This window comes from Artibeus jamaicensis, unplaced genomic scaffold (assembly GCF_021234435.1).
Source record: "Artibeus jamaicensis isolate MK-2021 breed Jamaican fruit bat unplaced genomic scaffold, CSHL_Jam_final contig_793, whole genome shotgun sequence".
Classification (NCBI taxonomy): Eukaryota; Metazoa; Chordata; class Mammalia; order Chiroptera; family Phyllostomidae; genus Artibeus; species Artibeus jamaicensis.
In genome coordinates this window covers 4292831-4309374 of record NW_026521975.1, presented here as the reverse complement: position 1 = coordinate 4309374, position 16544 = coordinate 4292831, and the positions used below count along the sequence as shown (strand labels likewise).

At 38.8% G+C, this 16544-nt stretch overlaps 1 protein-coding gene across 1 annotated transcript in view; it reads right to left on the bottom strand.

Moving 5' to 3' along the window:
* Positions 1-16544, bottom strand: part of FLT1 (fms related receptor tyrosine kinase 1) — a 188198-nt gene that overhangs the window by 158537 nt on the left and 13117 nt on the right. The window contains exons 2-3 of the mRNA XM_037166857.2: positions 1537-1633; positions 931-1157 (exon numbers count right to left, since the gene is read on the bottom strand). Of these exons, the coding sequence (XP_037022752.2) occupies positions 931-1157; positions 1537-1633 (324 nt within the window). The remainder of the gene's footprint in view (positions 1-930; positions 1158-1536; positions 1634-16544) is intronic.

Sequence of the window (16544 nt, the reverse complement as noted above, 5' to 3'; positions counted from 1 at the left end):
TCCACTAAAACATAGCTCTATGGTACTGTCTCCAATGCAAGGATCCAGTTCTTTAACTTACCTGGATGTATATACGATATGTATTTAGGCTACTGAGATGTACGGTTGGTTGTTTTTTGTTTTAATTTGCTTCCGTGCCTAAACTGCCTACTAATTTTGCTTTATGTTCTCCAGAACCTCTTTAAAAAAATCCCTTCCAAGGAAGAACAAAATCACAAGCCTTCTTCCTTATTCTTCCTCAGGAATCCATTTCTATCATCAATTTATATTTAAGAAGTTTGCACTTCTTCCCTCTGAATATTAATACATTTTTCATTCTCTAAAGAAAAATAGTACCATAAAAATTATAACTGAAAAATACTACATTTTACCTTTTGCCCTTTTTCCTACTCAATAGCACAGGCCAGCTTTTATATCATTATAATACTTACTTAAGGAATATGAAATCATACAACATTACAGACAGGAACTAATTTTGTAGCCTTGAGAGACAATTAGCAACATTACATTTATGAATTTAGTAGAAAGAACAATATTTTTACAACTCTAATGTATAAAAGAATGCAGTTGTGTTAAAGGACAAAAAATCTTGTATTCTATTCTGAGCTTCTCAGTAGTTAAGAGATAGAACTAAATTCTTGTCATTCATTTATTCTACGTGCTGGACACAATTCTATTTTGCGAACAAAATAGACAATCCTTTAGGGAGCATAGAATTGACTGACTGGTCCATGAAAATTCTAACTGAAATGGACACTCAACAGATGCATTAAAAATGTATTCTAAAAATTTCTACAACCAGGCTAGAAGCTCTTCCCTGGCCCCTTTCTTTCCCATTCCCTGAGATAGCCCCCTGTCCAAGGGGTTAGGGTAGGTTTATGACTCTTTGAGAAGCTATAAAAAACAGAATGTACAAAACAGAAGACTTACCATTAATAAATATATAGATTTTAGATTCTGTTTGCTTGTTCTTTGAAGCAGGAATAGATAGATATTTGCAGCTATAGAAGCCAGTGTGGTTCGCCTGGGCCATGGTCAAGGTCAAAGTGCTGCAGAACAGTTTGTTGTTCCTTCCACAGGCAGATTTTGTTATGTTCAGCCTTTTCTTATCCTTACTCACTGTTTCAGGCAAAGACCATGAGTGGTCTGCTTTCCCTCTGCAATCACCAAAAAGCAAAGAAAACACCATTAGGGCTGCGGCCAGCTCCCAGCCGCTCATCTTATTGGGAAGCACTATTCTGAGGTACTGTTGTAAGTGCAGTCATCTTCACAGAAAAGTGATGCTAAATGTAGAACAGCTGTTAAACAACTCAGACTAAAGGTGCAAAAATGTTCAGGGCTTCGCTTCCCTTGTTTCCCCTTGACTGAGTCCCTTCAAGAGGTGAATTACCTTCGTGTGAAGCAGGACACTTGTGGTTTGCACTTTGTGAATCGCTAGACACCACTGAAGCCCCTACCTTTCTGCTCTGAGAGGTGGCCTTGCTACTCTGCCTTAGGAAGGGCAGCCGGGTAATCCCAAAGCTGACAGTCACTTACCTGCATTTGATATATAGTGTCTTGCCTGCTTGCATGACGTGCTGGGTGCCTTTTAAACTCAGTTCAGGACCTTTGAATTTTGAAGCCGAACTAGATCCTGGAAAATAAATTTTTGAAATGTGTTATTTACAAATTGCCCTCTCATGTTTTTTTTAAAGTGATATCTTTCCAAAAAGGTAACTTTTTACATTTAACTTATTTTAAAAAATATTCTATTTATTTATTTTTAGAGGTGGAAGGGAAGGAGAAAGAGTGGAAGAGAAACATCAATGTGTGGTTGCCTCTCATGTGTCCCCCACTGGGGACCTGGCCCCCAACCAAGGCACGTGCCCTGACTGGGATTCGAACCAGCGACCTTTTGCTTCACAGACCTGCACTCAATCCATTGAGCTATACCAGCCAGGGCTACCTTTAACTTATTTTCACATGCAGACAGATACAGCTTAAACAACTTTCTCTCCATTCACTAATTTTTTTTCAAGTACCAAGTCTTACTCATAAATATTATGTATCCTTTTATGTCAAGTGATCTAAATAACGTCCAAAAGACCATTAATTTAGAACATTAGTAGATTGATATGTGGTTCAAAATGCAACTGCATTAAGACTATACATAATGTGGACGAAAAGGGGGCTGCACACTGACGCTGACAAGCTCGGCGGGGGGCGGGGGGGGGGGGGCTGCGAGGCAGCCGTACAGACTCAGAGCCTGAAAGTGATCACGTAGGATGGTCTGGGCGTCAGAATTCCAAACGAAAAGTGGGTCATGGCAGGTAGTCACGTCCTTGGCTGGTATCTTCCTTGATAAACATCAGTCTTAACCTTAAGTGAGCCAGTCCATTGTCATTTCGCAATTAACAGCATACCTTTGAAATGTCAGAATAGTTTCCTTTTCCAGACCCCTCAGGGCACAACCTCTGCACTAGAATAGAGACCACAGAACACTCCGCCCGTGGTTACCTTATTCCCCACATACCATCCACATGTGCTGTAAATGTTAACTATTAACCTTCTTGTACCCACCTATGTGAAAGAGGCACGTGTCTCTGTTTTACTTTTTATCCAGTCCCAGAGATTTCCCAGCTTTGCTTTCTCCTACCCCTTAATCTACCACCAATGGATTTCATGGAATCCCTCTTGCATCTCTTCCTTTGATTCTAATGTATAAAATATGCTGCAAAACTACCATTCTCTGGAGCATTTTCTCAATCCATTGAGGTTTTGCCTCCTGGAAGTTGTCAGTTTGGCTCAAATAAACTCATATAAATTCTCTGTAGGTTTGGATGTTTCTTACGTCAACAGTAGTAACTTATTAAAAATTCTCAGGATAAAATATCAATGTCATCCAAAATATAATTCTATTACCAATGTAGGTCAAATGTATAAATGGCCTGTGTGATCTATCTTTCTGAATACAAAGCATACAAAATTTCCTGGGTTCTAGACATAGCTCAGTCGCTAGTTAAGCCATAATATTTTAGGCAAGTCATTTTCTTTCTGAACTAGTTTCCTCATATGGAAAACTAATTCTAGAACCAAAATCAGTTTTAGAAGCCACTTGGTTTGTCTTACATAATCTCCAAGTTCCTTCTGCTGTGGTACAGAAAAATGGGAACTGTTCATGTACCTACGTGACATTTGACAGGCATATTTCATGATTGTTGTAAGACAATAAAATAGGCTCTGCAAAAGTGCCTTAAAATCTATACATCTCTATACTACACAATAATAACACCCATCCTATTGACTGGCTGTGTGAGCCTGGACAAGTTCATCCTCTCTTCACTACTCACTTCTCTTATCCGGAAAATGAGGCCCTGGACTGCATAACCTTGGGTCTCTGACTTCCAGTTACTGGGCCCAGTTTCGAGGCTCTTTGAGCCATTGGTACTTTCAAGGTTGATTCTCTCTTGAAGCTCTCACTGACTAGTCAGGATGGATCTCAGTAAAGACCTCTCCACCTCCTTCTTGGCTCCCCCACTGCCCCTTCCTTTCACATTCCTCCTCCTCTTCCTGCTGAGGCAGCTGCAAGGCCCAGTAATACAAACCCCGAGATTAGCAGGGATAATGGTTGAGGGAAGGAAGGAAGATATTCTGGGAGGGAGGAAAGTTCAGGATTTAGAGCCAATCTTAGGGAATACTTTTTACTTAAAAATTGGTTTATGCCATGAATTTCAAAGTGGGAGGTTGAGCTGGACAACCCTCCAGGTTTTAATGTTAGATCGCAGAGCTGAGAGATGAGACACACATGTCTGATTCCACAGTTACGTCTAGCAGTGCTCTCTAGTGTTTCTCATGGGTCCTGATATATTTTTAAAAAATGAAGAACTAGAGTCAGTTAAAGATCTGAATTTGAAGCTTAGTTTCTCCATTTACTCACTGTATGGCTTTTGGCATTATTATTTGTAAAACTGGGAAGCCCAGGGTCTCTCTCACAGGTAGTGTGTGTGGATTCAGTGCTGTGTCATCCAGGCGGTGGCCATGCTGCCTGGCATGTGGCAGACACCCACTGTCACTGACCTACAGGGGAATTGCTCCCCTCCCCTGTCAGGGAATACTTTGCTGGGTATGTAATTGCAAAGATATGAAATGAATGTTTTCTGCTCTTCTAGTGTTGCTGGTGATATATATTAATATTTTAAAAGTACCTTTTATATATACTAGGTCCTGGTATCAAAATACTACTAGAAAAACAGGGTTCAATATTAACTAATTTAAATTAAAATCACTGTTTCATATGAATGCAACTGGTATACTGAGTAACAAGTCAACCCATTCAGGCAACTAGGAAAGCCTTTTGTTTGTCACTCATATTTATGGGTTCCCTGAGGCAACATTGAGCTCAAAACCAGTGATCCATGGAAACACTAGGTTTCTATAAAGCCACAGGCTAAAACTGATAACGTTTGCCCTGAGAAATGTCCAGGCCGAAAACTTTCTGCTCCTCTTTATAGCATGTAACTTTGGGGATTTAGTTGGATAATTGTTCGTGTTTGGAAAAGATTCAGCACAGCTTCCTGAGGAAAATTCTGGCATTGCTTACAGGTGATCTGTGTGTTTTCTTTGGGGACCAGGAGCTTTCTCATCTAGGAGGGGCTGTGGGGGAGAGGCCTCCCTTTCCAAGGTTTGGGTCATTCCCACTGCTGCTTCGGTTTCCAAAGTGTATGAATCTTTCTTTATCAGCAACTTAGAACACCAGGAATCCTAAGCCTAAACACAGAGAAACTTTGACCTCGAAGGACCACCCGAATGCCAGCAGAGAGAAGACTCCTTGGAGAACGTGCCATCTGGGCGTTCCTTTCTTCACTCCAGTTCCAGCCTCCAACTGAGAGAGGATACACAGCTGAGTGGCTAAATAAGACACTGAGACAAAAATAGGGTTGTTGGAAAATTTAGGGGAAAAGGCTAAGAAACCTGTTTTGCTATATAATTTTTCTCCACTGACATCAATTAATGTTGCACTTAGAATAAGGAAGCTAGACAAAAGCTTGATGAAAACAAAGGAGAAGTGTAAGGAAACTGTATTTCCAAGAAACTGGAGCCTGAGCACATCACCATTCCTCAGTTAATAGGAAACTAGTCTCGTAAAGATTAATGGAGGTGCCAAGATACAGTTTAACAGGAAAACTAATAAGGAAAAAGGAAAGTGAAATATTTATTCTTCAGATGCTAGGAAATGACATTAGGTCTTAAAACATTTCTTTGAGGCACTTTAAAGTCCACCTACTGGAGTAATGAAGACTTAACATGTTTTTAGTACCTACTGCATCTCAGATGCATTCTCCTTAGGAGTGATATTTTCATAATGTAAAGATATAAATATGTACATGTCCACATACATGTCCAGTTCACACCGTGTGCAACTTCGTTTGCTCTTCTCAGCAAGCAGCTTGGAGTCACACTGCCCATTCAGAAACAAATCCACAGACTGCCTCACTCCCAAGGGTGGAGTGCCACAATTTTACAATGACTCTCCCATTGTGAAGCTCAGATGGGAATCAAAACTGTCCCTTTGGCCATGGTAGCCTAGAAGTCTCATTTAAAAGAACTGTTGTCTACTCAGTGAACTAGTGAGAGGTCTGTGAACTATTGTTTTCACCCAAGTCAACTACAGTATAATCATTAGGGGCAAAGAGATTTCCTTATATCAGGAGACTGAGGCTCTTTCTTCAAAGCTACAGTGCTGGGTCTGAAAAGAGTGAACTACCACTATAGGCCATAAGGAACTGCACACAGGTCATCATTTTAAAGCTGAGAGAAGACTCTTAGTAAAGTCTGACTGAAATGACACAAAGAGACCTGACTGGTGTGGCTCAATTGGTTGGGCATCATCTCACAAAACAAAAGGTTGCCAGTTCGATTCCTCATCAGGGCACACAGGGCACATATGAGAGGCAGCTGATCATTGTTTCCCTCTCAAACATCAATCATTTTTAGTTGAATGGCACTTCAAGACAAGCACCTAAGCTCCATTTCATCCAGATGCTGCCTCTTGTCTCTGCTAATTGAAAGGAGCCTTATTCAGAAACAAATCACAAAATGTCCGTGCTTCCATTTTTTATTTAGTAATTAATCTCCCCAGGTTTGCTGCTAACTAGCTCTGTTGTGACCATGGACATGTCACCTTAAGCCTCAGATTCTTCATTTGCCAACAGATGGGGCTGGACTTAGATTCTTGCAGTCCCTTCCAGACTAAAAATTCTGTGATTCTCAAATCACAGGAATGGGTACCAAATGTACAAGTTAGAAATCTCATTCTAGAGATACTTATCACTAATAAAAAGACAAATAACTCAATTTCGAACATGGGCAAGAGATCTCAACAGATATTTTCCCAATGAAGATACATAAATGGCCAATAAGCACAGGCAAAAATACTGGATGCCACTAGTCATCAGGAAAATGCAAATCAAAACCACAGTGAGAGAGAGCCCTGGCTGGTGTGACTCAGTGGACTGAGTGCCAGACTGTGAACCAAAGGGTCGCCAGTTCGGGTTTCAGTCAGGGCACAGGCCTGGGTTTCGGGCCAGGTCCCCAGTGCAGGGTGCTTGAGAAGCAACCACACACTGATATTTCTCTTCTCTGTCTCCCTTCCTTCCTCTTTCTAGAAAGAAATAAGTAAAACATTAAAAAACAAAACCACAATGAGATATCACTTTACATCCACTAGGACAGCTTAAATAAAAGAAACAGACGATAACAAGTGTTCGTGAGGGTTTGGAGAAATCGGAGCCCTCGCATATTCCTGGTAGGATTGTAAAATGAAGCAATCACTTTGGAAAGGAGCATGACAATTTCTCAACTGGTTAAACATATGACCCAGGACCTCCGCTTTTAAGTGTCTACCTAAGAGAATCAAATACGTATGTCCATATAAAACCTTGCCCACCACAATATTACTCATGATAGCCAAAAAGTGGAAACAGCCCATGTGTCCACCAGTGATAAAAGGGTCAACAAAAGGGAGGACAGCCATACAGCGAAACACTGCTTGGTAATAATGGAAATGTGGTGCTGACACGTGCTACAGAGCGGACGATTCCTAAAAACATTATTCTAGTGCACTCAGAGGAAAGGCCACCTGAGGCCGCAGTGAGAAGGCTGTTGTCTACAATTAGAAGAGAGAGGCCTCAGGTGAAATCCAACCTCCTTATACCTTAGGATGTCCAGTTTCCGGAACTGTGAAAAAATAGGTCTTTCTTGTTTGAAAAACAAAAACATTATGCTTAGTAAAAGAAACCAGTCACAAAAGGCTACCAAATATATGGTTCCATTTATATGAAATGTTCAGAATGGGCAATTCCACAGGATGGAAAGCAGATTGGTGCTGGGGAAAGAGGGGAGCGAATGGAAAGTGACTGCCAGTAGGCATGGAGTTTTTTTCAGGGTGACGAAAATGTTCTGAAATCAGATAGTGGTAAGGGATGCATAAGTCAGTGAATACCCAATTTTTCAGACTGTAAGACATGCCGAGGTTTTAGAGGAGGAAAATAATTTTGAAGCAAAAAAATGTGGTAAAATATTTAGTAACATAAATAACACAGGCTGCTGCACCCCTCCCCCCATACACACACAGCGAGTCGGGTAAGTGACATTCGGACTATAAGACGCACCCCCCTTTCCTCCCAAATCTGGCGGGGAGAGGTGTGTCTTGTAGTACGAAAAATATGGTATATTAAAACCCACCAAAGTATACAATTTAAAACAGTGAGTTTTATAGAACGTAAATTTTTCCTCAATAAAGCTGTTATTGAAAAAGAAAACAGAAAACCTCGGGACTAAAGTAATCACAGAGTTAAGGTGAAGGCTTAGAACGTCAAGGTATTTTGAACTTTGTTGCCACATGTGACCCCATCAGTGTTAGATTCTATGCTATTTTTCCAGCTCAAAGCTTTATAAGCCTGATTTTAGAGGAATAATGTTTCCTTCGTGATAGATAACATTACTATTTTCATATTACAAGCTTTACTGCTACACTGCAAAAATTTAATATTTCCCTAAATCACAATATTTTTATAAATTTAGTTGAATGTTAATTTTAATCACTCCTAATTGTATATTCTGAATTTGTATATAACAAATTTTTATTGAAATTGGAATTTTAACAAACTTAGTCACATTAAAAATTATGCCATGAGAGCTCTCTGAATAAACTGGCTGGTGTTCCCTTTATATTAAAATCAGTGATTTCTAACTTATTTGTTTTTTAACAAAGCTTCATACATTAAATTCATTTCAAATAAGCTGCATCTGTCTTTGATTTAACACATCATGTTTGCAACAGTGCATAATCCTATGTGATAAATGACCTCTTTATCTACATATAAATCCCCAAGTATCGTGTTTCTAAAACTTGATTTTAAGATCATGAGCCTCTACCAAGGTTGGATGAGGTTAATTAGACCTAAATTCATGATAAAAGATATTCTTTCTTCAAGATGTAGCATATTAAAAGCTTAAGTTTCAGACTAAATCTCGTAGAATCTTTTTGGTTGGTGACATCGGGGGAAGAAAGGCTAAGAATGCAATTGCAGGTAAACCAAATTTCCAGAAACTACTAAATTTTTTGTTTGGGCTGCTAATTCTTACAGGGCTCCAGAACTTAATAAAAAGTTACATCTTGGTCATAATTTCCATGTCACACCTTTATTAAAGTATTGATCAGGTAAGGTGAAGTGGACATGGGAACTGAATGTATTAATTAGCAAGAGGGCCTCAAGTAAAGGAAGACTTTATACGTGTATTTTTCTTTTACTGATGGGATGATGGGGAAAAAACCCCAGGGATCATATTCCATCTGCCAACAGGCTAAATCGAAGATGGGACAGGCATGGGAATTGCCACGGCAGCATCGTAACTTGAGTGCCACGAGGAACCACAACGCCTGTTTGTAGGATGTTACTTTTCCCCCCTAATCAACTGGCCTTAAATCAAGGAAGCACCTACAGAAATGAAAGAATGTTTACACAGAAACATGCACACATAAGTACCTACCTACCAGTATGCACACTTTTCTCTTCGTGAAAACATCAAGTTTGTTTTGGGTGTGGTGGGGAGGTAGACATAGAAATGAAAGAGGTATTTGGTGTGTGAGTCTTACTCACATTCTTCATTCTTTTAGGCACAGAAAAAGCTCCTAGGCTGGGAGTTAGAAATGGACTTGTATCCGACAATAGTAAGAAGCTCTGACTCACTGCTGACTAATCCCTCATGTCGATAAGAGTATTTGTGACTTTTAGGTGGACAAAAAGGACATTTTAGGGGAGAGTAATTGTGTTACTGATCTTCCGGGTTGCCCTGCCACTCAGTGTTTAGGTGGCTGCTGTCCAGCAACAATACAGGGTGGGGCAGAAGTCAATTTACAGTTGTTCCAATAGAAAATAACATAATAATTAATAAATAATAATACAGGAATAAACCCTGTTTGTGTACTCACAATTGTAAACCTAGTTTTGCCCCACCCTGTACATTTAATCTGTAGAAAGTTGCTAATGCCAGGGGCTTGCTATTTTCCTTGACATCTTTGCATTATGTTAAACTCACTATTTTACCACAAGGACCCACAAGAAGAATTCATTGGCTTCTTGCTTTAGTTTTTGTTATTGTAAGTGACCCCCCCCCAAAAAAATGCAGACTTGAAAGGTGAAGTGTGCGGTTTCCATGCCTTAGTAGAAAATTTAAATCAGTCATTTATTATAACATTTATGTCTTAAATTCAAGTGTAAAAGAAAATAAGTGAAAATTATTTTAAATGTTTAATTTCAGCAGTTAGCATTGCCACTACTCTGTAGATGTGTTCAGGTAAATAATTCTGCCATGGTTCGTGGGCAGAGGCTGTTTTACAACTCATGGTTTAATTGCCAGCCAGCAAGACCCATGAATAGCTTTTGCAGCACATGGCACGAAGGACAATCCACAATGAACCAGTAAAGTGGGCAACATCTAAAAAAATCAGAACTTGGACAGTATTCATTCCATCCCTGGGTTATTGACTTTACTCATTGTTCCTTAAACTTTATAAAAGTTATTTAAAAGAAAAAATTCTGTGTGGTTTGAGATGTTTGCCAACAGAAAAATACTCTAAATAACATCGACATTCCTACTGTCACTGTTTACAAGGAGGGTAGCTTCAGTATACCTCTTTGAGCCTTTTCCTTGACACTGGCTTCTCAGAGGGTCACGGTTTAAAAGAGCACGTCCATCTATCATGAGGCCTGTCGCCAGGCTACCATCAGGAGCCTACCCTCCCAATGACCTGTACCCATGCACAGCTGCTTTTCATGTGACATCAGAGTTAATTAAGGTCAGTCAGTGAGAAATCTCCTGCCAGCCATGGAGTTACGTTTTCCCAAAAAATGCTCTCCTCCTACGCCACTGTTCTTTTATTGAATAGGTTCAAAAAATACCTCCGTAGAGCCGTCTAACAACATGTCATTTCAGTTTGCCAGATGATGTCATGAATGTTATCTGAGCTGCCTGGAGCAGGGGTCAAGATCTGGTTGACAGTGAGTGAGACACAGCTTGGAACGAATTTCAGGAGAGAAGTCTGGTACACCTTCATCTGGTTACGCAAAGGGAGACGAACAGAGCAAATGGTCTTTGTACCCCCCAATGCTGGGAGAATGGTTTTGTCTGTTAGGCAGGGCTTAGATACATCTCCATTTCTCCACCAATGGTAGGAAATGGATTATACTTGAAGCATATTCCCTCCTGGCCTACCATTCCGAGGACTGTGGGGAAGCTGGGCCTGATGTCATCTCATATAGAATGGATCCTATCCACCAGTATTATTATGCTATGTACTGTTCATTTTGATTTCAGGCCAGTGTATATTAACTTTAAGGTTATGAACACCAGAAAAAAAGATTGTTCAACAGAGGTGCAATTTCAATGAACACATGCAATATATGTAAGACTCAATATATAACAATTGGCTTAATGGAAGTACCGGGTGTTTTTGTTAATATTTCTTCAATTGGTGCATTCTCTTTAGAATCATAGCACTATAAAACAATTCAGCATCAAGTCAGTGACAAAGTGCTTATCACTAAAACAGCATTCAGATAGAGGTGCATTAGGAATAGCATTAATATTAATAAAATGCTTGAACTTAGAGTTATTCACTTGGTAGCATCATACTCTATGTATGTGGGTCACAATTTGAAATTGAAAGTCTTCCTTATCCTACATGGCATTGGAATTACAGTGAGGCCTACCAGCCAACATTTCACCAATTACTCTGTGTTCATTACTGTTCAGTGCAAGGCCTCAAACATCTGTGGTGATGAGGACAGCAGGTTTTTGAATTTCGTGGACATGTTACTTTCATGGGCCCCCGTGGGTTCCCTTAGGAAGGAAAGCATCAGGGAAGATCTGGGAAATATTTTTTCAATTCAGTGTAGGAGCTGCCATATAATAGTTAGAGCATATGAACTAGAACTGGAACTTTTACATTTTGGTTTAGCTGTTGCACAGATAACCTTCAGATTCACACAGTTCTTTCTGGGGGGGAAAAACATCCAGAGCTGTATGTTGTGATGCTATTAACCAGAAAAAAAAATGGGTCATGCTAAAGTTTTCATTTTGAATCTAAAATAATGCCTTCAAAATTGTGAACTATAAATTTCAGTCTTTTCTTCTTCTTCTTAAAAAAAAGCTTTAACAGTTCATATAACACTGGTTTGGTGGTGATGCACTCCTTTAACTTTTTCTTCTTTAAGAAGAAAAAGATAAAAAACTATGAACAATCAAGTTGCAATAAATACATATCTATAACAATTGAATCTACAAAACAAAACAAATGAACAAGCAGAACATAAGCAGATTCATAGATACAGAGAAGATTTTGACTACTGCCAGATGGGGGGGGCGGTTGGAGGGACGGATGGAAAAGGTGGAGGGATTAAGAAGTACAATACAAACTGGCTGTTGCAGAATAGTCATGGGGATATAAAGGACAGCAGAAGAAATATAGTCAATAATATTCTAATAACTGTGTGTGGTGTCAGATGGGTGTGACATTTATCAGGAGGATCACTTAGTAAATTATGTACTGTCACCCTGGCTCTGGTGTGGCTCAGTGGATTGAGTGCCAGCCTGTGAACCAAAGTGTCACTAGTTTGATTCCCACTCAGGGCACATGCCTGGGTTACGGGTCAGGTCCCTGGTGGGGAATGCAGGGGAGGCAACCACACATTGATGCTTCTCTCCCTCCCTTTCTCCCTCCCTTCTACTTTCTCTAAAAAGAAATACAGAAAATCTTAAAAAACCAAAATAGGGTAATGTCTAATCACTGGAGTGCACACCTGAAACTAATATAATAATGTACTTCAGCTGTAATTGAAAGTAAAAAAATGATTTAAAAATTTTGTATAATAAAATGAAGAAAGGGTAACATGCATGCAGGCTATTTATTTATGCAAGAAAAAACAAAAATGTTATTATAGATAACCCAATGATTGGTCTATTCTTTTCATACAGTCTTTAACTTTATAATCTATTACAAAGAAAGAGAGAATACCAATTGTTTTGCATATAAAAATAGAGGAGAAATAAAGGGAATTGGAAGGCTGAGTGTGATAAAGTTCTGACATAAATTTTAAGCTTACTTGGACAGTTCATACAGTACTAATTATATATTTATTAATTATATATTTATTACAGTACTAATTATACTTTTCTGAAATACTTTAGACTGTCTATAAAGAAGGCGCTTTATTAAATTCACTAAGAGGAAAGTTGAGATATCTCTGTATTTATAACCAATAATATACACAAAACCCTCTTACCCTTGAGATTTAAATGACTAAGAGTGTGTAATAAAGTGACCCATCATAGGGAAAATGAATTTTTGAAAGCTACAAGCATACTTTCTAAGGTTCATTAAACACTATCTTAACCATTGTGTTTCTATTGTCAAAATCACTTCACTTCTAAATTAAAGTATTTGAAATATTATTGCTTTTCACTGGGCATATTTTGGAAACTACTCCTGCTTAGACAATGGGATAGGCATGTTGACTTAACTACTCTTTTTTAAAATTCTGAGTTCCTTTAATTTTCATGTTTTCATACAACCTGTTAAATTTACACAGCAAATATTTGTAATAGCTCTGCCTTCTTAAGATTTTATAAGCTTTAAAAAATCTTATCTTAGAAGGAATTAGTAAAAGCAGTATGCTTCTACCAGCAGTATCTCAACTTAAAAAAAATAATTTAGTGAATGATTTTCACTCATTTCAGTATGTGATTTAAAGGCTTTCCTGACAAACATCCACAGGAGATTTTAAGTCATTTGTACCCCACACCTGGAGAACACTGTTTTTAATTCTTGGGACATTTTTACTCTTATATTTCCATTAATCTATCTAGAACTTTGTTTCTAGAATTGGTCTTTTTTATATCATCCGAGATATCACATCTCCTCTAAAAAACAAAACAAAACACCAATTTCTATTACAAGTTGGCCATCAACCTAACAAGCTTTAAAATGACTTGTGAATCAGCTCATTCTGGAGGACAGGACCAGAAACAATCAGTAGAAGTTCTATAAAGCCAGAAGGAAGAACTCTGTGGTGAAGTAAAAAGGTCCCTAATACCAGAGCTGTTTCCACAACTTAAACTACTCAACCTCCAGAAAGAGACCTATGATTCTAGGAATCGGGGAACTCCTCCCTTATTTGTCTATTACATGCCCGTACGACCCCTTCCTCACACCCCCTCACCATGTTGATTTCTCCAGTCTTTAGCCTCAGCATTTATTTTTCCACTTACTATTTTAAACATATACTAAGTGAAGGGTATAATAATTAGACAAGATTGTTTTCTTTAAGTTTCTAAGTTAGGATGGATGATAGAAAAACAAGTAAATAGAGATGTATGTAATTTCATACTTATAAACTCCCTTTTATATAAAAATAAAATTACATTTGCAAGTTATCAGAGGGCACTGCCAGCTGTGGAGGCAGCTAACCCAGCCCAGGGAGAGGGGGACTTCTCTCAGAAGAAGGATTTGAAGGTAAGGCCTGAAAAACTGAGTGTCTGTATGTTTACTAAAGGAACCAGTGAGTCTTTCTTTCTTCTTTAAAGACTTGCCAATTTTCAAACCCTCTAAGCTCATCTTTACCTTTTAAGCAACTGTTACCAGCTGCCTTTGAATTTCTGGCTTCTACAGTTCTGCTTTCCTTGATCTCGCTGCTAAGAGGAGAAAGGCCTATTGTCTTCTAGATAAATAAACAGATAGTGAGAAATAGAGATAGACAGACAGATGATAGATAGATAGATAATTTAGAGTCTACCTGACTTTACTTGCCACTAGAAAAATGGCCAAAAGTGAACATTTGCTAGAATATATTGAATGTATGCGTAGTTTCACATTGTACTTTTTGAAACTAAGGAAGAGGTCTGGGAAGAAAATGCAGCAATGTGGGTCATAAAGGAAAAACCATGGTGTATGATACATTAGCCAGGATGTAACTTGTCTCCTCTTTTCACTGCTCTTCCTAGGCTACACCATGGATAGTCTGGAGCCGAGGGGAAATAGTTTTCAACCCATATGTTCTTATCCAAGATGGAAAAACAATGGCAACAACAGTAACATTATCCAGTTACTGTTACTGTTTGGCTGTGTTGGTGTTCCTAGAAATTGAAGTTCCCCATAAACAGTCCCTCTTCTGTGCTGTCTGGAAACCTTGCCCAGCTTAGAGTATCCCAGCGTGAGGATTCATGAGAGAAAATATCTCCGGGAACCATTTCTCCAGTGTCTGGGCAGCTTAGTTTCTCACTCTGAATCCTGAACCTAGATTCAATTCTGGAGAATCTGGCAAGCTCAGCCAAAGACAAGAAAGGGGTCACTGGAACCAGAGGGTGGTCCAAATGGAAGAAACAGAACATTTCAGATACGCGGGGGAATTATCACCAGCTCTTGGACATGTCTGCCAACCCCTTCTACCCACCTGTACACTCACACATAGATTCTTAGAAGGAGAACTAATATGGAATCCTGATTCCTTCAAAGGCCTCTGAGGCCCAGTGGAATGGTTAGGATACAGTTACAGTCGGTTTAGTCAGCGTTTATTGAGTGACTACTATATACCAGGCACTGTACTGAATTCACAGCTGGAAGGTGAATCAGAACAAGCCCTTCCTCTTGAAGGCCTTTCAACCCATAGGTCTCTTAGGATATGAGTCATCTAGAAATAGATTAGATGAATTCCAAGAAATGTAGAAGACTTAAGTCAACAAATAGGAGATCACCTCAAAGCTATGTATGCTGAGTATTTAAGAGACCTATTTTTGAGTATAAGGAGTCACAACTTCTTTGCTAGCCTAAGTGACTCATTTCAGTAAAATTCACAGTTAATGTCACAAAATAAGGACACGAAATACCACCATGTTTATATCTTGAAATAAAAAATAACGTGTTAATTGATGATTGCTTAAGTACCTTTTGAGTGAATGTTGAAATGTTCTAAAATAAGAATCTTCTATTCCTACCTGAACTCACCCTAGAAGTTGGACATAAACCTAGAATGATGACTGCTTACTAACTGGCATCAGCAGAATTAGAGTTGATATGATCCACAATTTCCCTCATGAAATCATACCAGAAAATATAGCACTCCAAAACATTATTAAAAATATATTTCTTTTCAGACATATCCCCCTAGGTCTTTACTTAACATTCTTCCAAAATGGTGAATGAATTGTCCTAGGGAGGCAACCCCATGCCCTTCTGCACATTTAAAATAAAAAAAAAAAACATTCTCTCTCCTAAGGCCCCACCCCCTTACAACTTAACAGGTGCACCAAGACAAAGAAATATGGCACAAATGAAAGAACAGAGCAAAACCTCAGAAAGAGAGCTAAGCAATGAGGAGATAGCCAACCTACCTGATGGAGAATTTAAAGCCCTGGTAATCAAAATACTCATAGATCTGATTGAGCTTGGTTGCAAATGTGAAAGAATAAATGAAGGATACCCAAAGTGAAATAAAGCAAATATTCAGGGAACCAAGAGTGACAGAAAGGAAACCAGGAGTTAAAGCAACAATTTGGAATGAAAGGAAGAAATAAACATCCAACCAGAACAGAATGAAGAAACAAGAATCCAAAAAAATGAAGAGAGCCTTAGGAAACTCTGGGACAATTTTAAATATTCCAATATCTGAATTATAGGGGTGCCAGAAGGAGAAGAACAACAGCAAGAAATTGAAAACTTATCTGAACAAATAATGAAAGAAAACGTCCCCAATCTGTTGAAGGAAATAGACTTTTAGGAAGTCCAGGAAGCCCAGAGAGTCCCAAAGAAGTTGGACCCAAAGAGGAACACATCAAGGATCATCATCATTAAGTTATCCAAGATTAAAGACAAAGAGAAAATCTTAAAAGCAGCAAGAGAAAAGGAGAGAGTTACCTACAAAGGAGTTCCCATAAAACTATCAGCTGATTTCTCAAAAGTAACCTTGCAGGCAAGAAGGGGCTGGAAAGAAATATTCAAAGTCATGAAA